General features: G+C 51.4%; 1 protein-coding gene across 1 annotated transcript in view; it reads right to left on the bottom strand.

Annotated features, from left to right (window-relative positions):
- Window positions 1-5653: 5653 nt before the first annotated feature.
- The window catches only part of PREX1 (phosphatidylinositol-3,4,5-trisphosphate dependent Rac exchange factor 1), a 178027-nt gene continuing 157898 nt past the window's right edge, over window positions 5654-25782 (bottom strand). Inside the window, 15 exon segments of the mRNA XM_074318350.1 lie at window positions 5654-6528; window positions 7985-8052; window positions 8328-8430; window positions 8814-8986; window positions 10020-10086; window positions 11588-11724; window positions 11727-11947; window positions 14109-14208; window positions 17134-17354; window positions 18422-18463; window positions 20092-20220; window positions 21976-22066; window positions 22229-22311; window positions 23598-23686; window positions 24270-24476. Coding sequence (XP_074174451.1) covers window positions 6486-6528; window positions 7985-8052; window positions 8328-8430; window positions 8814-8986; window positions 10020-10086; window positions 11588-11724; window positions 11727-11947; window positions 14109-14208; window positions 17134-17354; window positions 18422-18463; window positions 20092-20220; window positions 21976-22066; window positions 22229-22311; window positions 23598-23686; window positions 24270-24476 — 1774 coding nt within the window. The 3' untranslated portion in view covers window positions 5654-6485.

Here is a 25782-nt window from a genome sequence, read left to right as displayed (position 1 = left end):
ACGTCTGGCTGGGAAAAACAGACAATAAAGAATAACTCAGTATATTATACAGTATATTAGAAAAATAACACAGGGAACAGGTGGGTGCACAGGGCACGGGGAGGGTGGCAATTTTAGAGAAGGTTTTGGTGAGCTGCTGACTCCGAACAGAGACCTAAAAGTGGGGAGCTATGGGGTTCCATAGGGAAGGGCATTCCCAGCACAGGGAACAGCTCATGCAAAGGCCCTGAGACAGCTGCTTGGTGAGTTCCAGGAACAGTGAGGCCAGAGGAGATGGAACCGAGTGAGTGATGGGGAGAGAAGCAGGGCAGGTCAAGGAGGATGTGGGGCAGAGGTCCAGTAGAATCTCATAGGAGGGTCTTGGGCTTTTACTCAAAGTGAGATGGGAAAGCCCTTGAGGGTTCTGAGAGAGAAGGGATGAGGGACATGGCCTGACTGAGATTCTAACAGATTTCCTGGGGTGGGAGAGGGAGATCAATGAGGAGAAGACTGAAATATTCTAGGCAAAAGATGATGACTTGGATCAGGATGGTAGCAGTAGTTGTGGAAAGACGTATCACGTGTCCAATACCCAAAGCAGGAAAGCAGAGGACACAGGTTGAAAAGGAATGTTCCTCACAAACCCTTTCTTTTCAGGAAGAAAGATTTTCCCAGAATCCCCCAGAGCACAAGCCTGCACCTCATTGGTCAGAAGTGGGTCAACATCCACCAATCACAGGAAAAGGGACAGGATCCTGTAATTGGCTTACATCCTCATACAAGACTACCTTCATAATTTGTGGGGCCCAGTGAAAAATAAAAATCCAGAGTTCTTTGTTAAAAAATTATTAAGAAGTTCAAGACTGCAACATCAGAGCCCCAAGTCAATCATGAGGGCCTTTTGAGCAAAGATCCCTGTGCAACTGTACAGGTCACATGCCTTTGGAGGCAGCCCCGTCCCCATGACTCACCCCCTGGGCTGAGCATGGGGCCACCCAGACAGACTGCAGGAGGGAGGGTGTGGGCAGTGGGGCGGTGACCTGGTGTGGGCCACAGCCTCAGCAGCATGAGATCCAGGACAGGTGTGTTACTATGCCTGGCTTTGCTCGTCCCTATAAGGGGGTAATGGCCCAGGACGTTGCTGCGAAGGTGTGGGTGATACCCAGCAAGAACAGTAATTATCCTCATTACCTCTAGGGACCAGATCCCCCTCTTCCCCAGTCTATGGGTTGTAACTTGATGACTCCAGGAGAATTTCTCTTCCCACCCCTCACCATTTTGAGTGCCTGCAACACCCCCTTTAGTCACGTGCCTTGTCTGCGGAAGATCCCGGAAGCCCCTGTTTTGGAAATCAACCTAGAGGCGGGGGCAGAGAAAAGACAGAAATGTCATCATAATGCTGCACATTTCACAAAACACACTAGGAAAAGCACAACATGTTATAGAAATAAAAGATTCTAACAGCACTTCCGTGCTGGAGAGTACTCCCAGCTTCCTTTTGAAAACACTCAAATGCGCAGGCCCGGTGGGCAGGGGTGTATGACTGCTCTGTTTTACAGAAAGTAAAACTGTCCTTTGCGCAAACACCTCCAATGGCTTCCCGATTCTAGGCATGAAAAGCAAAGCGCGCCAGTCACCTATGTGTCCTGGTCCCTGCCGGTTCTGATGGCATATCTTCCCCGCCCCCGCCCTCACTGCTCAATATACACTGGCCTCCTCACTGCTCCTCCAACTCACCAGGACACTTCTTCTCACCTCCGGGCCTTTACACCTGCTTTCTCTTCTGCCTGGAACCAGCCATCTCCATGGTCTCTCCTTAGGTCTCCATTCGAGGGTTTGCCCCAGAGAGGCCTTCCCCGAATAGCTCACCCATGTCTTTGTTGTCGCACCTGCTGGATTTATTTTACTGGCATTTACATGACAAATACGCACCCATGTGTGTATTGGCTTTTTGTCCCATTCCAGCAGAAAATAAAGCGCCTGCTTTCAAACTAACCTCCCCCCATAGCCGCAAAGCTCCTGAGACTTAACAACAAGGGCTCCTCAGTTGCTCCCAGAGGCCGGGCCTGGACATCCTGGCGCAGAGCGCCCCCTGGGGGTCAGCGCTAACCTGCAGGTCGTGGTCTCCGCGAGAGGTGGGGTAGTCGTGCCCATTACTGCGTAGTTGTGGGCTCCTGGTCACCGCCCTCAAGCACCTCACTTTACTGTTTACAAAGGTCTTTCACAGCCTTCTCATATACCTCATTGCAATGGAAGAAAGAAGAAGAGAATGAAACACGCAAAAGAGAAAAGGAAAGACTATAGAGTCTAGCTCACAGATATGTTATGGGACAAAGAAAAAATAGAAAGTCTAGGAAAGAAAGAAAATGGAGGGGAAACGACGACAATAATCAGGAGAGAGAGAGAGAGAGAGAGAGAGAGAGAGAGAGAGAGAGAGAGAGAGAATAGTCACACCAAGTCAGGCCGAGCCCAACCTAAAAGGGCCGGTGCTCATCGTCAAGACAATCCCAGCCCCAAACGTGGGCAGCTGGGAGTCAGCGTTTGGATTGGAAGCAGGCAGGCAACCTGGCAGGACCAGAGTCCAGGTAACCGTAATCTCTGAGCATTGCACGATCCCTGGCGCCACCTGCTGGACGAACAGGGAACCACACTTATCCCCTGGAAGTTAAATTTGAGGCCCTGGAGACTGTTGAACCCCCAGCAATCGACTAGGTGAGTATAAATGTCTCCATTTCTCAGAGAAGGAAACTGAGGCTCTGAGAGAGATGGTGACTTCCCTAGGGATGGCTACTCAGTAAGTGCCGAAGCCTGGCAGTCCACAGGGGCAGGCAAAGGTCTCTGATTTCAAAGGTCTTAGTCCAGGCCCTCACTACCCTGAATACAGCCCAGCCCTGGAACATACAGGCACAGAGCACGTGGTTAGAGGTGCAAGTTTTGGCCAAACTGAGGCTCAGATGGATTGGGACCCAGCTGTTGTCCTGAGGAGCAGAGAATCAAAGGTCCGAGAGATTCGTCAGCGGCAGGGTTTTGCCCACCCCTTGCTGTTCTGTGGGCAGGCACAGTGATTCCTGGTCACCAGGTCCTCCCTCAGCCCATATCGGCATGGTGACTCTAGAGCTGAGGACCTGGACAGCCAAGAGGCCAGTGCTGGGCACGCTTGCCTGCACAGGGCCATCCCAGAGCCCGGCAGGTCAGGTAAAGGAGTGTGCTGAGCCAGGTGGGGCTGTGGGGAACTGGAGAGCTCACTCAAGGGCTGTGGGCACTTCCCAGCTGCAGCCGACAGGTCTCCAGGTGGGAATGTAGGCCAGTGCAACCAGAGCTTCTGACTTTTCACACACACACACACACACACACACACACACACACAACCCCAAAATCAGACTTTGGAAGTGAAATCTGCTGGTTCTTAAACATGAATGTCTAATTCAAAATTATAAAAACACCGTATCAGGACAAAAACAAAAGCCACATCTATTCCATGTTTCAGCCCATGGGCTACCAGTTTGAGACCTCGTGTCTCCCATAAAATGCCCCCCTTGATCTGAGCACCCATTCATGCTCCACTTTGGAACTGAGAAAGGCCTTCTGGAGAGAGAGGCAGGCCTCAGGCTTACACTCCTACTTTGCAGGTGCAGCTCTGTGTCTGAGAAGGAATGTGATTTGCTCGACACCACAGAGACCTCACTTCTCAGCTCTAAACCCAAGCTGCCCCTGCCCATCACTACAGGAGAATTCACTTTTCTCCCTGTAGGCACCCAGGATGCAAAACTGGCAAAAATTGTTGCTGCCTATAAAGGTGTTTACCTAAAGGAAGGCATCAAATCCTCCCTGTTGGCCCCAAATGTAGATTAAGGTGACAGCCCTTCCCGTAGAGTGATTTTTCCTTTGATTGAAGCACAGGCCTCAGATAATTCCAAATAATCAATGCACCACTGTGCCAAAACCCCACCAGGATTCACTGATTCACTCACTGGTTGAGTCTGAAACCTGGGCCATTGCAAGACACGAGGCTATCTCTTTGAGAGGATGAACTCTGGAACAGGTTCGTTTCGGAGAAAAAGAGGTTAAAAGAGAAGCGGCTCTGGTCTGAAACCGCAGGACTGGGTGGGGGCATCATGGCTCAGAATGGGGAAGAAAGGAGGGTAAGGGAGGGAGCGGGAGGGAGGCAGGCCTGGGTCAGCCCTAGCAAGACAGGTCTACAGGTCAAACTCGGCCCGGGGAATGAGATTGCTCTGGCTGGGCAGACGGACCCAGGCAGCTTCATAAAGGTAGCCTGGACCCAGGCAGGTGAGAAACAGCTCACAGCCTGAGACCTAGATGACAGGTCTAGGTGCTCTGCACTGGTGTCTGTCCAGATTGGTCCAATCAGTGGACTCTGACTGGCCAGGAACCAGCCCACCCACGTGCTCTGGGAACTCCATTCCAGCCCGGATCCCAGCTCCCAGACCTGAATGGGCCTTACAGGTTGGGCAGAAGACGGGTAGGACCTACCCTGAACCCTGGCATGACACTTAGGAGGAGGCAGGAAATGCCTGGAAAAAGAGTCACATTTTCCCACCATCTCAGTGAAATGGGAGCTCAGAACCCAAAATAAAGGTGAAATGCAACATAAAGACCGTTATTTTCCTGGCACACAAACCCCCAGTGCACTCGGGTAGTCTTCACCGCTCTTCCAAGGGAAAATATATACTGTCCCCATTTTAGAGGAGGAAACGGAAGCTCAAAAACATCAATGACTAGGGGTCACTGGCTCAATGACCCCTGCTGTATGGATCTCACAGACCTCCGTGCCATCTTTGAAGCCCCAGCTCATTCTGCCATAGAGCTGGCCACACCACCCCCACGCCACCAGGGTCGGCCCCAAAGGAACTCACCACAGATCAAGATATTTGTATTATAAACTGACTTTTAATAATAATAAAAAATCTATCATGATTTTAATGAGAAGAATCTGTACATTTTAAAGTAAACCAGTGCACGAGGCCCTTGCCCTCAGGGGCCCCTCTCGGTTTCCCCCACGGGGCTAAAGCAGGTCCTTGTTTGTATCAGCGTCACCAGTGTCCAGCAACAAGCCTGCCTCTTGCAGTCTAGTGCTCAAGAAGGTGGTCCCTGGGAACCCAAAGGGCCAACATGCTGGTGGGGCTTTAAGCCTCAGGGGCAGTGGGAAACCCACACCGATCTCACCACCAGCCAAGGGCCTTAGCTGTGACATTTCCCTGCTGGAATACAGGAGCGAGAAAGGACAAACTGCTGAGGGGTCCCTGCGTGGGTCCTTGTGACCAGAACGTGGGCAGGTTGGCTTCCTGTCTCTCTAGCTGACTGAGATGCCCCGAATGCCTGGCTCTGAGCTAAAGTCAAAAAAATAAATTACAGAAGCCACCACCCAGTGTTTCCCAGTGGCCCTCCTACCTTGTAGGACATACACCTGTGTGGGACAACATCTCAGGTGGGTGGTTCAACCCCCTCCGGTCCCCAGAACTGGCCCAACCACCTCTCAAACCCTTGTGGCCAGTCATTCAAAGAGAGCAAAGTAATTCAATCTAATACTGACCGACGGCTGGAGAGCTGGGGTGAGTGGAAAAGGAATCACAGTCCATACCTGTAAGCGATGCCTTACGACCCTAATATTAAAAAGGATGAAATACTGACTTTTTTTGAATTTTCAATAATTTAGTTTTTCTTTCTTTTTTTTAGTAGGACTGGGAAAAGTTGTCAATACTACCTTATGTTGGTCCCGTTAGACAATATACCTTTCTTTGAAATTTAAAATGTCAAATATATAACCGCACAACTTGGGGTGGGGGGAAGTCTCAACAACACCACCAACAACATAAAACTCCAAAATAAAACATAAAGATTTCACGCCATATAAATAAAGTCAGAGCAAATCTCATGCCCAGGGCTGATGGCTGAAGTTCCAATGGCGGTGCTGCTGGAAGCTGGTGTGGCTTTCGAGAGTCCTCTTGGTAACAGGTCTTGTGCCCTGTCCCTCTGTCTTTCCTGGCAGAGGCCTGGCTTTTCTGAGTCCACCAAGCAGGTTAGTACAGGGTTAGGGGTGAATCTGGGAGCTAGGATGAGAAGGAGGAGGAGACACGTGTCGCCTGGAATGTGGACTTAGAAGGAAACCAGGGGTTTCAAAAGTGCAGGTTGAGCCATCCCAAGGGAGCTGAGTCTGCAGGCCTTCAGCTGCAGTGCCCATGTCTTCTCCCCTGTGTCCCGGGGACTTGTGGGAAGGAGCCCCAGCCTTGGGTGTACCCATGAACTCTGTGGGTCCCCAGCACCACGCAGGCTTCTGGCAGAAGTGTGGAGACCGGGCTGATCAGCCAGCTCATCTGACAGTGGGGGCCACCGCTTGTCCTCACAGAAGGTGATGGAGAAGGCTGGGCAGATCCTGGAGCAGGCGGGAGCAGAGGCCTCGGGCCAGCTCTGGAGAAGGCCGGCGTGGACCGGTGTCCTCCCAAATCCCAGCTCCAGAGGACGCAGTCAAGCGCCGTGCATCTCGGAGTTCAGAGGTCTCCGTCCACCGGAGGCTGGCAGAGGCGGTAGAGCCTAGGGGATGGAGGCAAAAAAGATGAGGAAGGCCGGTGTGGGCCGGGGCCTTGTGTTGTTAGTTCAATTTTTATTTGAACACCTAACCCATGTCCAGAAAACAAAACTCAACAGGTATAAAAAATACAGAGTGAAAAATATTTATGCTACCCACGCTTTCCCCCAGCTGTCTAGTCCCCTTCACCCAGCAGTCTCTCCTCCCTCCAGATTGCTGAGAGCTTTACAATTACAGATGTGCCTGTGTGTGTGTTTCTGTGTTAAGATACGTGTGTGGGTGTATGTTTACATGTGTGGGGCCGTGCACATTTCTCCACACTAGTGGTGGCAAACCAGACACAGTGCTTTACCCCCTAAGTTTTTTCACTTAATATAATCTTGGGGGCTTCTCCCTGCAGCACACAGAGAGCTGCCTTGGTTTTCTTAATGACTGCATTGGGAGGACACCCACTTTCATCTGTAAGTAAAAAGGAGCCACTAATGGGTTCCAAGCAGGAGAGACAGGTAGAGCTGCTGTGGGGAGAATGACAGCAGGGGGACCAGACAGGAGGCAGCTGCGATGACAGGGGCAAGAGAGAGAAGCAAGGCAGCAGTGGTTAGGAGCTTGGCCCCCAGGCCTACACTGCTGCATTCAGAACCCAGCTCTGCCATTTAGTAGCTGTGTGACCTCAGACAAGATACTTAACCTCTCTGTGCCTTAGTGTCCCCACCAATTGGGACTAATAATAGTATCTTGCTCACAGGGTTATTGTTTGGAGCAAATGAGTTAATACAGGAAAAGAGATCAAAACGATGCCTGGAGCAGGGTAATGAAAGTATTAAAAAGAAATGAGGATTAAAAGAGTGCATATAAAAACTGATGAAACAGTAAGGTCTGTGCATGAGCCACCGTATTGCTATTTCCTGGCTCTGACAATGTCCCGTGGTTACGTGACAGCTGAGTTGACGGGCACCCAGGAACTCTCTGTACTACTTTTGCAACTTCTTGTGAGTCAAACTATTTCAAAATAAAAAGTTATTGGAAAATGGTAGGCAGATGTTGATAGCAAACTGGGACAGAGGGGATGGAGCAAGCAGATGGACTAAAATGAGTAACTACTGGGAAAGGGGGCACCACGTGGTATCACGATACTGTCTGAAATCAACAAGGAGAGAAGGTGGGGTTGTGAGTACAGAAGCAGATGGACTGAGGCCCTGAGGACAGAAAGGCAGCAGAGAAGGGGTGGTGGTGGGCGGATGAGGGATCGCACCACATCGTTGCCCATGGCTCACTCCGGGGCCTTGTCCCATCTTCCCCGCCAAAGTGGGAGCTCCTCTGGGGGTACCAGACTGTCGCTCCCTGAAGTGAGGCCCTCATAAATGAGAGGTGAAGGCCCATCTGAGCACCAGGGGGTCTGCCTGAGGTTGAGGCCAGAAGTTTGATGGCAGAAGAAGAGGGAGGGGAGGGAGAGCCACTCACCGCGGTGCACCCTGGGGCATCTGGTCCTTGACCCGCAGATTTTTGGCCAGAATCTCCACCCTGGGGCCCTGGGAAGAAAGAACCTGTGAGGCCTCTGCACAGAGTTCCGGGTACTTGAGAAAGCATGTGGGTACGGTGGGGTGAGGAATGGGGGTTATTGCGAGGCCCCAGAAATGGAAATCCAGGGCCCCCTCCAGATGGAGTAAGGACCACATCTGGGGCTGATGACTACCCAGTCCGCAGATGGCCTCTCATCCTGCCCCAGCTGAGGCACAGCACACCCTGAGCCCAGGATGCCCAGGCCCGGGTGCCCCGCAGGGACCTGGCTGCAGGGCCGCCTCACCTGCTTCCGCATGATGTCGGTGGCCTGCATGATGCACTTGGGGAGCAGCCCATGGCTGCGCGCCAGGATGGCCGCCTGCTCCAGAGAGACACTCAGGGTGCTCCTGCAGGTGAGGGGAGAGAGGCACAGCGGGTGAGACAGGTGACTTCCTGCCCCACCATGGCCCCTGAGACCTCACGCTCCCAGAAACGCACCACCACCCTGACCACCCGCCCATCATGCCAGGCAGGGCCCTGGGCCTCACATCCTGCTCTCCCCAGGGGAGCTCCCGCCTCAGGGCTGAGAACTGCCCCACTCCCCAGGTTACTGTTGGACTCGCTTCCTAACCACAGGGGTCCTCTCAGAGAAGACCCCCCAGCCACCCTGTCCCACCCGCTCAGTCTTTCCCTTGGCTGTCAACACTCCCACACACAGTCAGTGTTTTACGGTTCATGCTCTGCCTCTTTCATTCTCTGTGACACTCCCAGTGCCTAGCTCAGAGCTCACCTCTGCATGCCCGTGCCACACATGGCAATCTGGCAAGCCCCCAGGCGGTAGCAGAGCTCGGAGGAGATGGGGATGAGGCTGGCACCCAAGCTCCCAGCGGCACTAGGTTTGGGGTGGACGAAGGACTTCATGAGCCGGCAGAGCTCGTCCAGGGCATTGATGGGGCGTATCAGCTGCAAGACACACACACACACACACACACACACACACACACACACACACACGGACAGTCAGAGGAGGTCCCCACCCAGCCTTCTACCCCATCATCTCCCTCCAGTCCATCTTGGTTACTGAAGCTGTCTTCCTGCTCCCCTCACTGGGGATTACAGCCCAATTAACCCTCCAGGACCCCTATTCAAGGACCATCTGTGGCTCCCCAGTGCCCCAGAAGCTGGCATTGTGTTCACAATAGATTTCAGGCCTAGCCTCCAATCTCACTTTCTTCACCTGCCCAGGTGTGCCCCCAACGAAGCCTCAATGAAGTAGCTTCTCCTGTCCTCTCCAAGCCATCGTCACCACGTCAAGGGGCACCACCCTAAGAAGAGCCTTCCCTCTGCCCGTTTTCCTCCAGCACCATGTGGAAGTACAAAATGGTGGTTTGCCAGTTCTTTCTGTGTTATCTTAATATTCTCCCAGCCCGACTACAAACCCCCAAAGGACCATGCCCACCACTTCTCTCACAGCCCCCAGCCTCAAAGTCCCGAGGCCAGTACCCTAAAACTGCCTGAGCCTGGAAAATGAGTGAGAGGCCTGGAGCGCGTGCCCTCAAGAGGCCAACTGTAACATGTGGGAATGTGGGCCCTGGGCAGCCAGATCTTTTTATTTCTCAAGAAAAGCTAGAAACCCCATCTCATGGGAAATCTTTTGATTTTTGAATGTTGGCAATGAATTTGAAACAAGCAAACAAAAAAAACACTGCACGGCCACATCTGGCTCCAACCTCAGAGAAATGCTGAGATAAACAAGGGAGTGAGGGAGGCACAAGCAAGTGAGTGCCAGCGAAAACAAGTCATCTGAAGAATTCCACAGCAGTGGGGAAGAAGCTGGGGTTCCTAGGATGGGGAGGGAGTTATCCCAGAAGACTTCCTGGAGGAGGCACTGCAGAGGCCTAGGGCTATTTTGTCAGGATGCTGGGGTGCCACCCTGGGCCCTGTGTTCTGTCTTGACCTGAGAGCCCACACAGGGGTGATGGAAGGGTGGACATACCTGGTCAATCTTCACCGCTGTGGTGCTGGCATCTGTGGGCAGGTTGGACCGTTCCAGGTAAAATGCCCTGAGAGAGAAAGATGGGGCTGAGGGGGGACTGCCATGCCCACTGTTCATGCAGCACCTCTCCCACTGCAGTCGTAGCCCCTCTGCCCTCCAACAACTCTCAGAAAGAAACCACTGAGAGCTTCTGGCACAGTTCTCATGCCTGCAGCTACCTATTCCTCCAACAGCCCTGGGAGGACGCGAGGAAGGGCCTCCCTCCCACGCACGCCTCAAATGCCATGTCTCCTTGACTGCCCATCCAAATCAGCACCCAACACCCCCTCTCTCCCCTTGTCCTGCTGTATCTGTCCTCTGAGCGCTCTCATCACTGACACATTACATGGCTCTCTGTTCACTGGTTTATTGCTCACTGCCCCTCTACAACAGGGCTTGGCCAACGTTTTCTGCAAAGGCCCAACCAGTCAATATTTTAGGCTGTGTGGACCGGTCTCTACTGAGATGCTACTCGGCTCAACCATTGTAGCACAAAAGCAGTCACAGATGACACCTATATGCATGAACATGGCTGTGTGCTAATAAAACTTTATTGACAAAATGGGGGGCGGGGGGGGAGGGGGCCAGATAACTGTTGCTCTAGAATCTATGCTCTATAAAGAAGTGGTTTTATTTGGTCACTGCTGACTGCCAAGCAAGCACCCAGAACAGAGCGTGGCCCAAAGAAGGTCTCGATTAACATGTGCTGAATGAAGGAAGGGATGCATGAATGATCACAGGGGCAATATTTTAAATATTCAACAAATGCCACAGAACAGATTGACAGCAGCAATCAATCCAAAGAGATGCCAGTTTTAATAACATAGCTAGATGTTTTCCATCCACAAACGAATGAAAGCATCATCCTCCCATTTCCAAATGGTAAAGCCAGGACCCAAGACGGTGAAGCCCTTACCCGCACGCCAAGCGCCCCGTCTCCTGACCCTCAGCCTACCTTTCTCATGGAGGCAGGAGGTGAGGAGAAGAGGGGCCGGGTGAGGGAGGCAGGAGTGGGAGCTGCTTCTCTGGACCTGAGGCTTCTCCTGGCGGATGTGGCCCCTGCTCCCTCCACTTCCCTCAGGGGGTCTCCTCTGAGCAGACCCAAGGCCCTGGGGGCCACACCCCTTACTCACATGCTCAAGAATCCCAGGGCCCTGTCCCAGCTCCCACCCCCACACAGAATGAAACAGGCAGCTTCTTTCAGTTGGAAGGTCCTACTTTGAAGCCAAACAGACCCAGTTCCAAGCTCAGCCCAGCCACTGTCTAGCTGTGTGACCTTGGGCAAACTGGGTATGTGCTCCAGGTCCTCAGTTTCCTCCTCGGTAAAGTGAGTTAGAATGGCCGACCATGACTGTTGTGAGAATCTGATGAGCTTGTGTAAGCAGAGGGCCCGCCACACAGCAGATGTTCAGGAAAAGGCATTTTGCCCACTCCCACGCTGGGGAACTGTCTGGTGTCTCATCTGCTAACATCCACTCCCTGTGGCTGTGTCCAGGCTTCTGTCCCCAACAGGTAGCCCAGACAGATACCTGAGTTTGCGGTAATACTGCTGAACCTTCTCCAGGGACTGGGCATTGATCTCCTGCTGCAAATCTTCCGCAGCCTGGCTGCCTGAAGGAGGTGGCCCCTCCACGTTCTCCAGAGCTGTGAAGGAAGAAGAGGGAAAGCAGGCAGGTGGTTGGGTCCCAGTGCGCTAGGCGGCCTTGGCTGGCCCGTGTGGGCCGCATTCAGTACCCGCAGCTCACCTTTTGTGAAGAGCACAGTGTGCAGCCTCAGGCTGGCCCCACTCTCCAGGCGGGAGGGCAGCTTGGAGAAATGGTAACTGTCGAGGTAGAAGACGACCTTCAGCGCCTGCCGGCTGCCCTCGATGTGGTAGAAGACGTTGGTGTCTGTGGGAGGACACGATGGGACAGCGTGGGTCACCACCAAGGCCTAGGGGAGCCCTGACCCACCTCGGTCAGGGCAGCTTCAGACCTTCCTTCAGACCTCCGCACTGGCCTTCTGGGACCTCCCTGTTCTCTCCACCCGACATGGGTCACCTCAGACCCCTCTGTCTTCCCAGCCTCAAGGTCTTAGCCTGGGACTCGCAGGTTCACACAGCCCAGACTGGTGTCCTGGGGTCTCCCTGTTCTCCCCACTTCAGAGGGACAACCTTAGAGACCCCCTTGCCTCCCACCGTCAGGGTGACATCCTGTCTGCCTACCACAGAGCAGTGGTGTCAGACCTCCCTGCTCTCCCACCCTCTGGGGTAACCTCAGCCATCCCGGTCCTCCCACACTCAGAAGAGCAGCTTCTGACCCCCATTTTGCCTCTTTCAAGAGGTCCCATCTTCTACTGCTTGATTCTTAGACCTGACATTGATACAACCCAATTAGGGAGCTGTCAGTATCTGTCTTTAGAGCCTCACCACTGCTCCCTGTACCCCACACCTGGTAGTCCTGGAACTCTGCCTGGCAAACACTGCCCTCAAACAGGATCTGCATCTATTTACACCCACGGGGAAGAGCTTATGGCAGGGGTGGCATTGACACCCAATCCTGCATCCATGGCAGACATCACTAATCAATCAATAGTTCTCCCTGAGCCCAAGTTGGCCTATAGACAGACAGCCACTGCCGATCAATTCTAATTGGTGCATGAAATGAAACCCGTTGTCCTTTAGACTCTAGTCTATGCATTTTCAACAGACTCTAGTCTAAGCAATGTCGCCCCCAAGGAAGTTAAAACTCGTTCTTGGGGGAGGGCAAAAAACAACCCCAAAAATTTCCTCTTGTTATGTATAAAGTACAGATATACTTGTACATACAGCACATAAACAGATACACAGTTTATCTGTGGTATTAAAATTTCATAGAGTACTGCAATTAGGAAAAAAAGTGTCTGAACAGTTTTTCCTTATGGAGGTGATAATTTTTAAAGGTTGATAAACACTGATCTAGAGCAGTGTGCTTCAAAATCACCTGGAGGGCTTGTTAACACAGATTTCTGGGCTTTACCTCCAGAGTTTCAGATTCAGGAAGTCTGGGGTGGGGCCTGAGAATTCGCCTTTCTGACAAGCTCTCAGGTGCTACTGCTCCAGAGACCACACTAACAGAACCACAGCTCTAGAACCCAGCCCAGTGGTGCTCAGTCCTGGCTGTACATCAAAGTCACCCAGAAAGCTGTTCAAAATCCCAGTGCCCAGGATCCACCCTATAGACTGAATCTTAAGCACCAGGACTAGGCTTCGGTATCTTTTGCAAAGCTCCCTAGAGGATTCCATTGGAGCCAGGACTGAGACCCACTGGGCTAGAGTGTGAGCTCCAGGTGGGAAGGAACCATCGCCGTATTTCTCTCCACTGCATCTCCCAAAGATACAACTGCACATGGCACATATTACAAGCTCATAATCATGGATGCGTAGATGGGTGGGTGATGGAGTGATGGAAGGATGAATGGATAGGTGATGAATGGATGGATGATGGATGGATGGATGGATGGATGGATGGATGGATAGGTGGGGGGTGGATGGATGGATGATGGATGGGGATGGATGGATGGATAGATAGATGATGGAGGATGGATGGATGGATGGATGGATGGATGGATGGATGGATGATGGATGGATGGATGGTATGGTGGATGGGTGAATGGGTGAGTAAATGGATGAGAGGGCATGTGTGTGGGCAGGTGGAAGAATGGGTGGGTGGGAGGGAAGAAGAAAGCAAGAAAGAAAAAAACGGTACAAGTTCTTAGACAATCTTAACAACTCTGTGTCCCAAAGAAGGTGATCTCTAGGAATTTTAATAAGAACTGGGTACTGGTTGTTGTTCCCCTTTAACAGCTATTGGAGAAATCTGGGTTCATACAAAAAGAAACCCCTCTTTCTCCATATGTGGCCCCAAGGTTCAGCTTTAAGACTCATGTTGGAACATGAGGTTTGAAAGCGCTGGATCCTGGGTCAACCTTGGACAACTGGTCTGGTGGCCAGGGAAGGACAGGTTGACCCTAGAGAAGTCCCCTCCACTCCAGAACCCCCACTGCCATGGTGGGGTGGGAGGAATCACTCACTGGCCACGTAGTTCTCGTCCAGCTGCTTAAAGGAGAAGGTGACATTGTCCAGTTCCGAGAGGGTCACCCAGATGTCCTCCAGCATGGTCCGCTCCTCCTTCTGCAGAAGGAACACAGGGTAAAGGAGTCTCAGATGCCATCCCTTCCTGGGGTTTTCACTTCAAGATGCGGTGACTCACGTCTGTCTGGTCAACATAGCAGATGTGCGCCTCCCAGGAGCCAGGTTCTGTGCTGGGCTCTCCAGGGCTGGCCGTGAAATCGGGTTTGCTTGGCCTGTACCTCCCAAGCTCAGAACCCATCTCTGCTGTCCTGTGCCTGGTGGCCCCTCACCTGGGCCATCGCTGCAATCCAACTCAACCATCTCACACCTAACAGCCCAAATGAAGTCCTCGTTTTCCTCCTCAACCCTGTCCAGGAGGCCCCATCTCAGCACAGGGCCCCAGCATCTGCCCAGCAGCCTAGGCCCCAAACTTTTAACTCTAAGGACTTCTTGACTTCTCTCTCCCCTCACCCTATACATGGCCCATCACCAAGTCCTGATGGGTAGGCCTCCAAAATGAACCCCAGATCTATCCATATCCCTCTATTCTCCTCACCACCCCCAACACAAGACGCCATCGTCTCTCCGTGAGGACCATACCAGCCTCTTCACGGGTCTCCCTCTGCCACCCTTTCCCAAAACAAGGGGCAGCCAGGGATAAAGAGGAGATGCAGAGAGAACAGGGCAGCGTAGGGGTTACCAAGCCTAGAGTCAGACTCCCGGGGTTCCCCTGTGACTACAAGTTATCTTTGAAAAACTTATATATTACTCACTTGCTCCAAGCCTCCATACCCTCCCTCGGCTCCCAGAATAAAGACCCAGGCCCTGCAGATGTGGCCTCGCTGACCTCATCCCCCAAACCCCTGGGCAGACTCCGGTCCAGCCACAATGGCCTCTGTTCAAGACCTTTGCACATGCCTAGCACACTCGTCCTCAGACTATTTACCTAGCTGGCTGTCTTAGTACTCAGGTCTCAGCTCAACCGTCATCTCTGTCACCTCAGAGAGGCCAGCTCTGAACATTTAAATCCAAAGAAATTCAATCACCTTCTAAGCCTTCTGCATAGCTCCCCTTCTTTCCATCTCTCCTGCCTGTTCCTTCCTTCCCAATCGACTCCCCCCAACTAGAAAGTGAGCTTCAGGTCCCCGGCACGCAGGGCCTGGCACATTGTGGTGACTGGTGAATTAACGCACTGGGTCCTAGGCTCCTCATCTGAGAAGAGGAGGGTGAAGGCTGGGTGTTCCCGGCTGCCTCTCCAGGCTCCGTGGCGCTTTCCAGGAACCCAGTGGCAGTGCCTGTGTGCAAAATTGACCAGCAGAGGGCGCGACCAAGCCATGCTTTCTCAACAGCTGTGGCCTTCAGCCTCGCCTGGGAAAATGTCTAGGAGGCTGAGGGAGGCAGAGGTGGGGAGAGCTGCAGCCTGGGTACTCGGGGTGCAGGAGCCAACAGCACGGAACAAGTGCTGCTGCAGGCTGCACTTCTGGGGGATATCGTCTCTGAGGCTTTGGCACCCCAAAATGATGAGTCATTGGCTCTGCCTCCCCCGGGGCCAGCAGAGGGACCCACCTGATTCTGAGCCCTGAGAGTGGAAGGACAGGGGGATCAGGGACAAAGAGAAAGCGGGACAGCCTCAGGGTTACTGGACCTAGAGTCAGACTCCCAGAGTTCAAACCTGACTGCCTGGGTCTTAGCGGTCTCCTTAAAATGTAGGTGTAAAGGACCTGCCTTGGGGCGACCGAGAGGATTGAATGAAATGCTGTTTGGACCAAGGAAGTTCACCTGGATTATTACAAAAGCCTCCTCACTGGCCTCTCAGCTTCTGCCCTTGCCCTCGGTCTTCCCCATCCAGCAGGGGTGATTCTGTAAGGGTCCAAGTCAGATCCTGTCCCTGCTCTGCTCACACCCACTCAGAGTAACAGCCAAAGTTCCACAACAGCCTGCAAGACCCCGCACCATCTGACCCCAGTTAATTCCCAAGACTCACCTCCCCCTGTCTTTGCTCCAGTCAAACCCGCACCTTGTTTCTCAAACACTGCATGCAAGCTCATGCCTCAGGGCCTTTGCACCTGCTGTTCTCTCTGCCTGGAAGGCTACTCCCCAGTATCCTCATGGCTCACTCTTTCCCTCCAGTTCCTAGGCTGGATGTTTGTCACCTTCTTAGTGAGGCCTTCATTGGCCACCTTATCAAAACTTTCAACTGTTGCCACCCCACACCTTCCTGTCCCATTCCCTGATCAATTTTTCTCCTTACCTTTATCACTATATACCAGCTTTTCTCAAGTGTGACACTACTGACATTTAGGGGCAGATACCCTGTTTCCCCGAAAATACGACCTAGCCAATCAGCTCTAATGCGTCTTTTGGAGTAAAAATTAATATAAGACCTGGTATTATATTATACATTATATTATGTTTTATATTATATTATATTATATTATATTATATTATATTATATTATATTATATTATATTATACCCAGTCTTATATTATATTAAAATAAGACCGGGTCTTATATTAATTTTTGCTCCAAAAGACGCATTAGAGCTGATGGTCCGGCTAGGTCTTATTTTCAGGGAAACACAGCAATTCTTGGGGACAGGGGGACATCCTATACATTGTAGGATGTTTAGCAGCAGCATCCCTGGCCTCCATACACACCAGTAGTCCCTCCTCTCCCCTAAAACGTCTCCAGACATGACCAAGTGTCCCCAGGGGGGTACGACTACTCTGGCTGAGAACCACTGGTCTACGCCACTCATTTTCCTGATTTGTTTATGTGTCTCCTCTGACTAGGATGTAAGGTCCCTGAGTACAGCTCTGTGCTTTGTTCACTGCGTACCCCAGTGCCTCTAACAGTGGCACATAGTAGGTGCTCAACAAACAGCTGCTGAATGAACTAGGGGCTGAGCGAGCGCCTGAGGGAGGAAGCAAGAGCGCTCCTGCTCAGGCTCCCAGGGGCACCTGCTCCCTCTTTCCCTCACTCACCACCGCGGCCGGCGAGAGCAGGGACTGGCAGTGCAGGAGAACGCCGGTGGCCGCCACCTGCTCCAGCCACTTGCGGCTGGCATCCCGGCTGCTTTCCTCGTACTCGCCGTTGTTGTTGTAGCGGTAGCTGAGGGCCGCGAGGAGTTGCTCGGAGAAGGTGCACACGGCGGCCACCAGGGCCTGGCAGAAGATGGCGTCCCTCCGCAGCTGCAGCTCGGTGTCTGGAGGGCGGGGAGGGGCCTCGCTGGGCTGGTGCTCCTGGGTCACCAGCAGGCCCAAGCCCCAAAGCCCCCCACTCCCAGCAGAACCAACCCCCCTCCCCATCGGTCCAGCCTCTGGGCCAACTTGCCACAGGTCAATCCCAGCCACCAAAGGCCAACGCCACAAAAATCCATTCTCCAAAACCCATTTGCTGAAAACCTCGATTCTCTCAGTGACCCACTGGCCTTGTGATGTTCCTAAGGCTTCCCCTGAACCCCAACCCTCAGCTGTTTCTCCGTATGGTAGGGGGTTTCTCAGCCTGGGCTGGTTGAAGGCCAATGACACCAAGCCTTTCTGCCAATCTCCACGTTTTACGACCTGCAGTTTACCATTTTCTCTAGTTTTGAGAAGGACGCCTTCTTCCTGCCCCTGCCCCGCCTTCCTTGCCCCTGCTCTTGACGTGGTTTGCAGAACTGGCCGATTTGGGGCGATCACTGATTCAGGGCCCCAGTCTTCTACAAGGGATTAGTTTCCATGATTGGCTCTGGCCAATTGGTTTTCAGTGACCAATTCCAACCCACATCCTATTTGCTCCAGTCAAACCCGCACCAGTCAGCTGCCCCGTGACTGATGATTTCCGGAAAAGAAGGGGGACAGAGAATATCCTCCAGCTTCCCCGAGCCACCATCAGCCCCTTCTCCTCCCCACGGTCTGCGGATAGGAAGTCCCAGTTGGGGCTGGGGACTCGGCTGACAAAGAGTCTCCCTAGTTGTTGGTCCTCTATCTATCCTGTGTCATTGTCAAGATCCACTCAGGCCTAGAAGGTGGCAAGACACAGGCTCCTGGCTCCAGGGCCCTGAGACTTGTCCCCTGGACACAGGAGGAGGAGGCGAGCGAGGTCTAGCTAGTTATCAGCGGTGTGAGAAGCACATGTGACTTTCCTCCCGTGCAGGGCCTCACGACCAGGGGAAAGTCAACCTCAGCTGGCAGAAGAGGCCTTCCCTGGGCACCCACTGCCAGGATGGCCTCTCCTGGATACACCTGGGTGTGTGCAAATCACAGACGGTTGCTGCTTCAAAGCCCTCACCTGTGCATTTCAGCAAGGCCAGGAGCAGCTGGTTCTTCCCATCTGGAAGGAGAAGGGGTAGAGAAAGGAAAATGGGCCGGGAGGAGTTAGCAGAAGGTTCGAGCAGAGCTGGGCCCTCCCTGCAGCCCAAGCTCTGAACCTTCTGTACTGGAGCTCTGGGGACGTATAGTTCTGCTAAAGACGCTCTGATTGAATGTTGGGTGGATTCCAGAACCCTCCTGACTTCCAGGGGATGCAATGCCAACTGTTCGTTGCACGCCAGCTGTTACATGGGTACAGCTGTACCCACCAAACAGAGACTAAAACCAGCCCCTCCAACTCCTGGGCCAGAGCTCCCAGCCCACACCTTCTACACGCATGTGGGCACACATTTACATGTGTACATACACACAGGTGCACACTCAGACCCACATACACTCACAGGTGTACTCAGGCACGTATGCACACCTCCACAGCCACAGCCCTGCACACGTGTAGACAAACTTCAGACCTTCCGGGCACAGGCCTAACATCCTGGTTTCTTTCCATCAAAAACAGGCTCTTAGGCCCAAAGGGGCTTAAAAGAAAAAGCTGAAAAGCCTTTGGATTTGGCCTCTTTGAGATAGTTTTTGTCCTGGAGAGGCACTGAGACACAGGGCTGGCTGTGGTAATGAGAATGGCGGCCACAACGACATATACTTACTAAGGACTTCCTGTGTCCCAGGCACTGTACTAACTGCCCTATCTGTATTGACATAGTCCTCACAACAACACGTGAGGGGAGTATGAACCCATTTCACACACAAAGAAACTGAGGCACAGAGGACTGAAGAAATTTGCCAAGATCACACAGCCAGTAAGCAGGAGAGCTGGGGTTCGAGCACTGGCAATCGGGCTCAGAGTCCACGTTCTTAACCAATTACAGTTTTGGAAAACAGGACAGCTCAGGGCCGACACAGGCTTCTAACCCAGGGGCTGCTGCTCCTGGGGGAACAGCTCTGATGCTTTGCACCTCCTGCTATCCTGGTCCAATGCCTCTTTAGTCTGGGGTCCTTCTAACCCAGAAGTCCCAGACTCAAATGCTGCCAAGACCCAGGCAGATAACGTAAGATGCATGAGGCAGACACCAGGAAGCAGGGCATGGTGGGGACTATGGTGAACTGGAAGATATCACTGCCCCATCTAAAAGGAGCTACCCTCATTTCCAGGCAAGTGGGACTGTGGACTGTAGGCCTGTTAGTGCTGCATCTTGTGACTATTCAAGAGCAACCAGAAATGTAGATTGTTATGTGTGATTGCGGATTATACACACTGGCAGCTGATTCACATTTTTTTATGCTATAGTATCAAAGCCTATCTGTGGGCCCAAGTCTGATCAGGGGGCTCCCAGCTTGTGACCTTGATAATAAATACAAAGAATTGAATTAAAAGCACAATTTCAGAAGTTAAGAAGGAACAACTCAGGCTTCTCAGCTTCCCAACCCTGCAAGGAAACCCCAGGCACACAAAATCAGCAGCTCCTTGATCAAATGTGTAAGTCCCAAGGCCCTGTCTAGGACAGGACACTCAGCTGAGAAAGGAGGATGCCTGCTCTTGTCGTTCTCCCCCCGGGCATGGGGACATATGGGGCATTCCTCCTCCTTCCACATTAAGAGCCAAAGGCCACAAACCCGCCACGCTGCCCGACTGACCTTCCACGTATCTCTGAATATTGTCCACCAGGGTCTTGATGGAGTTGGGGAGGTTCCAGGGGTCCTCCTGAATGCTGATCTGGATCAGGCTCCGGCCACGGATTGTACACTCTTCTTTCTGTTTGAACTCTGGGGCAGGAAAATGACATGAGGGCAGGAAAGGGACAGAGACAGCTTTGGAGAAAGGTGGCACAAAGGCCTATGTGCCATTACCAGATTCCAAAGCTCAGAATCCTCATTCGAGGATGCTGGCAGGACTCTTGGGTATTATCTGTTCCATGGAGAGCAAATACATGGTAAATGTGCTACTGATTCACAGTACCACACCCATGGCAGACATCACTCATCACTCATCGATCTCAGCACTCCTGCTAGTCTGAGGCGTGACTCCACACAGCTGAAACCAATCCAGGGCAGGCATCAAAAATCAATCACTGCATTCTTTTCTCCAGAGCCTGGACATAGTCACAGGATTCTTAGGTACTACTTCCTCACAGCCACACCAATTGAGCTGGCACATGAGTTATAACCTAGTGTAACCTTTTCCCTATACACAGAAGGAAGCCCAGACACAGAGAGGGAAGGTATCCTGCCTAAAGTCACACAGCTGGGTAGTGACAGTGTTGGGATTTGAACCTGGCCCCAGCATCACCGTTCAAAGGCCAAGCAGACCCAGGCCCCTGTTCCTTTGGCCTCTTTCCTGCTATGGGGTCCCAGGTTTCTGAGATATTTATGGTTTGGTTTCCTCTGAGTTTGATGTTTCTGCTTTCTGAGGTCCATCCCTGGGAGAGATGATCCAGAGACAGCAGGAGGGGCAGCTGAGCTAGGACACCCCAACTCCTCACCACTTCCTACCCTTATTTCGGTGTAACTGCTGCATCCAACTGGGAGCCCCTGGAGGTCAGGGACAGTGTCACATACATCTCAGGGTCCCCCGAGCCCAGCACAAGGGCTGGCACAGCTTGTCCTGCGAATTACTTACTGGATGAATGGATGAGAGGGCGGATGGTGGTGGGTGGATGGGTAGGTGGGAGGAAAGATAGGTGAGAGAATATACACGTCAATTCTTTTCCTCTCAATCATTTCAAGACAGTCTCAATTTGGTGCTGGTAAGTCCTTAACACTTCTCACTGATCCCGCTCACGAGTAACGTGCTCTGAGCAGGCAGCAGTATCTGACTCTATAGTAGGATGACATTTTTGTGGCTGTTTCCATTGGATTTATCATGGTCATCATTATTTTATGGCATGTTATACTGGTTTTACATACATAGGAAGTTTAATAAGTTCCTTTCAAAATTAAATATTTAAGAGGGAGATACTTTTTCAAAATAGTTAGGACAATAATTATACGCGCAGCAAATAAATATGGTTTTCAAAAATGTAAAGCTGTAGGTAGATTCTGTGACTCTGGCCAAAATGGTGAAAGGGGGGATGTGGGTGTCTGAGGTTTGGCAAATTGTGCTCGTCCTTCCTTTCCTGTTACAAATGGTCAGATGGAGGCCCAAAGTGCCTCAGGGACCAGCCCAGGGGTCCGCAAACTTTTAATGGAAAGAGCCAAATAGGAACTGTTTTAGGCTTTTGCAGGGCATACGGTCTCTGTCACATATTCTTTGTTTTGTTTTTACAACCCTTTATAAATGAAAAAAGCATTCTCAGCTCAGTCTGTACAAAACTGAGCCATGGCTTGGATTTGGCCCATGGGCTGAACTTGACGGCCCCTGGACTAGCCCATAGTCATTGGGCAGGAGCGGGGCTAAGCTGAGTGTGTGACCTGGTTGTCCTGCCTCCAGTCCAGCACTCATGCCCCATTGCAGGCTGTCTGTCTCCTTGTTGGATGCGGGATGTCATTCCTAGTCCTGTCGAGGGACTCCTCTCTGCTCACCTTGCAAGCTGTGGTCCATGGGGAAATGCTTGGTCTCTTCAAAAGCCCTGCTCATGACTGGCCCCTTGAGAAGTGCATGGATGGAGTCCACCTGGGTGGCAGGAAGCTCTGGGTTAGTGGGGTCCCTGTGGCCTTCCAGGTTGTGAGGACCCCATGACCCACAGCCCCTGCCCCGGCTCCTGGCTTGTAGGTTCTCATCAGGGGTGTTAAGAGGAACCCAAGGTCAGGCCAGGGTTGGGAACAAAGGTCCTACCTGGTTAAAGAGATGTTCAAGGCAGCCGTGAAGCTTGTCCTGCTTGTCTGATGGGATTCGCATGTCACAGGGCAGTTCGTCCCCTGGCAGAAGAAAGAAGAAACAGCCATCAATTATTCCTGCCCCATCTCACACCTTTCCAATTTTTTTTCCAAGAAGGCAACGTAATAGCTACAGAGTTCCAAAACCCACAGCGACTTGGAGTCTGACAGACCCAGATCCTGGCAGTGTGACGCTGGGCAAATCTCTTGACCTCCCTGAGTCTCAGTTTCTTCATCTTCAAAGTGGGCAAAATGCAATAAAGCATCACACAACTTAAGTCATTGTTATTATTTCCATTCTGCAAATGAGGAAACTGAGAACCAGAGAAAAGGAACTGGACCCCAAGTCTCCTGATCCATCACCCAGCTATTTCAGTTAAATCAGCTGTCACATGTAAGCTCCTTCCTAAAATCTCCCCAGGGACAGTTTTTTTGTGGCTGAATATCTTATGTGATGAAATATTTACTTAAAGTTCAGCAATATCTTCACTTTTGCTTGAGCTTCTTTTTCTTCTGTTAAATTGAAGTATAATTAAAATTAAATTTTTATGCACAGACTCCCTCTGGAAGATCACACAGGCAATAGTGACAGTGGGAGCTTGGGAACTGGGAGGCTGGGTTATAAGGGTGGGAGGGAGGCTTGTCACCACCTGCCATTTGAATTATGAAACATGTGGATGTCTGATCTATTCACAAAGTGGAATTTTTTTTAAAGGCTGAAATCAATGACACTAAAGTAAAAACAAATTTCAATCTTTCAGAAAAAGTTGCAAGTAAGTATAATCTAATTTATAGAATATTATTTATATCTGTCTATCCATTCAGCATCCACCCACATGTCCATCTGTGCAGAATTATGTGCTCACCAATGGTGTCCAAATGTAATTGATGGTCATTTTTGGGGAAGAGGTTGAGGTTCTTATTTCCACGTACTTCTTTTGAAGTTTTCTGTGTCATTTGAAGTTTTAGTCTGAGTATGTGTCACTTTTATGGGAACCATGAGGTCACCCTATTTTAGTGATGTCAGAGCACTCATCACGATCTATAATTGTATCATGTATGTTTTCATCTGTTCCATGCCCATGACATTTCATGGAGAACATCAGCTCTGTAAGGACCAGGATCTTTTGTTTCATTCACTGCTATAGTGTCAGCACAAAATAGGTGCTCAATAAAAGATGCTGAACGAGCAAATGAAAGGAAAGATACTACCACACTATTCAAGATAATACAAAATAATGTAACATTAAGTATAATAAAGTAACAACAAACAAAATGAAATCTCAACGGAGAGACCCCTCTCCTCAAGCACAAGCCCCTGCACTCACCAGACCCCATCTCGTCACTGCCCAGGTAGGAGCTGTTACTTCGCACGCTGGTGTAGGACAGCACGGAGTCCCGATTACTGTTACACTCGCTGCAAAGGAGCAGAGAGGAAGAGAGGAGTCATCACACCCTCTGGGCCTGGTACCCAGAACACACTTTCTGGAGTGTAGACAAAACCCCTGGCTCCATGGGTGAACAACTGGCCCAGAGAGGGCACTCAAAGCCGACGGCCAGTGCCAGGAACAGGGAATGTTGTCCTGGTTGGTTTTCTGTGTCTGACGGTGGAGAAACATTTTTAGGCCCCAGCACGGAAACACAGAAATTGCAGGACAATGAATTGTTTTCATTTGGGTGTCAACTTCTGTCACTCCCCTCGTGGGACAGCCTTGTCCCTGGACACCCCTGCACACACCACACTTTGACGTGTCCCCACAACAAGACAGACCCTGAAACATTAGCCTTGGGGCAGGGGAACCGAGAGAGGGTGCACCTGGGATGTGCTCTGGGGGCTTAGATACCCCCTCCCCCCAGAACCACATGGTTTAGCAACAGTGCCCCTACCCACAGCTTCCTGGGAAATGTCCCCCTAATTCTGACTTTCCCAGGGGTCAGTGGCCTCAACTATCCCACTGGCCTTCCCCGTCCAGCCGCACGTGACGCCAGGGCTGCCCCACCTGTAGGAGTCGCGGTAGCTCATGGTGTCGTGACCCGAGTCTTCCTGATCTTCCTCAGACACCTTGAAGCACACTTTCTTGATGCCTCCGTGGTCTGTCCTGTCCATCTCGCTCTCCTCGCTGACCAGTGGGGAGGACGAGGCCTCCTCAGCCAAAGGTGGATCACAGGACCCGCCCGAGGTGGGCTCGGTGATGGTGGACAGCAGCCTGTGGGATCAAAGACTGAACTTAGGGCACATACTCGTGGCTTCAACGGCCTCCATGGAGAACTCAGACAAGGCCCTGACCTCCAGCCTCACCACTGACCCTCAGCAGAGGGAACCATCAAATGCTTTGTATCCCTTCCCTGAAAATCCCACCAGCAACAATGCAGTTTGCATACACCGCTCCTCCTGTAGGGGGCGTGAAACACAGAGGTTCTTTATTTCATGGCCAAGCTTCAGGAGGTTCAAGGGCATAGAACAGGACCAGGACAGCACATCTTTTAAGCTTTGTAGTCCATATGGCCTCAGTTACAACTATTCAACTTTGCCACACTGGTGTGAACGCACCATGGACTATGTAAATGAATGGTCATGGCTGTGTTTCAATAAAACTTTATTTAAAAAAAAACACGACAGGTTGTGGACTGGAGACTTGGTACATAGGTCACAGTTTGTCAACCCACGGCACGGAGTATGATGGTCAAGCGCACAGGTTTTTAAGACAGACAGACCCCAGATTCAAATTCCACTGCTGCCATTTCCTAGCTTAAAGACCTACAGCTCATTATGTAACCTCTCTGAGACTGTTTTCTCATGTGTAAAACTGAGTAACATTAATATCTAGGCAGGTATAAAGATTAAGGGAGTTAAAATATGTCCGCTTAAAATACGTATGCTTAGAAGAGTGTCTGGTGCCTAGTAAGTGCTCAGTAAACCCTGGGTGATGTAATCCGACTACATCTCAATGAGGTCAGCATTGTGATCGGCCCCATTTTACTGATGCGGAAACTGAGGCTCAGAGAAGTGACTTGCCCAGTTACGTCGTACGTAGCAGGCCCAGGATTCAAACCCAGGCTTTCTAGCTCCAGACCCTACATTATGTTTTCTTTTATCATGGACCATTTCCACCATACACAAAAAGTAGAGGGAACAGTAGGAACAACCCCAGGTACCCAGTATCCATCTTCAACAATGGCAACCCAGGGTCCACCTTTGTTTCTTCAATCTCTCCTCTTGCTTTTTATTTTCCTGGAGTATTTAAAACATATCTAAGATATCATAAACTTCCCCTGTAAAACACTTCCATATGTGTCTCTAGCACACAAGGACTTTCTTTTAATGCACTGGTTCTCAACTGGGGGTGATTTTGCCCCCTGCTGCAGGAAAAATGGAGCAATTTAGCATGTTTCCTGAGGGGCAAACACTGACCAGCTTCCAGAGATATTTTCAGTTGTCATAACAAGCGGGCGGGGGTGGGGGAAACTAGTGGCATCCAATGAGTAGCGAACAGGGATGCTGAGAAATATCTT

The sequence above is a fragment of the Rhinolophus sinicus genome, linkage group LG13 (assembly GCF_036562045.2).
Source record: "Rhinolophus sinicus isolate RSC01 linkage group LG13, ASM3656204v1, whole genome shotgun sequence".
NCBI lineage: Eukaryota > Metazoa > Chordata > Mammalia > Chiroptera > Rhinolophidae > Rhinolophus > Rhinolophus sinicus.
This window is presented reverse-complemented; position numbering and strand designations above follow the sequence as displayed.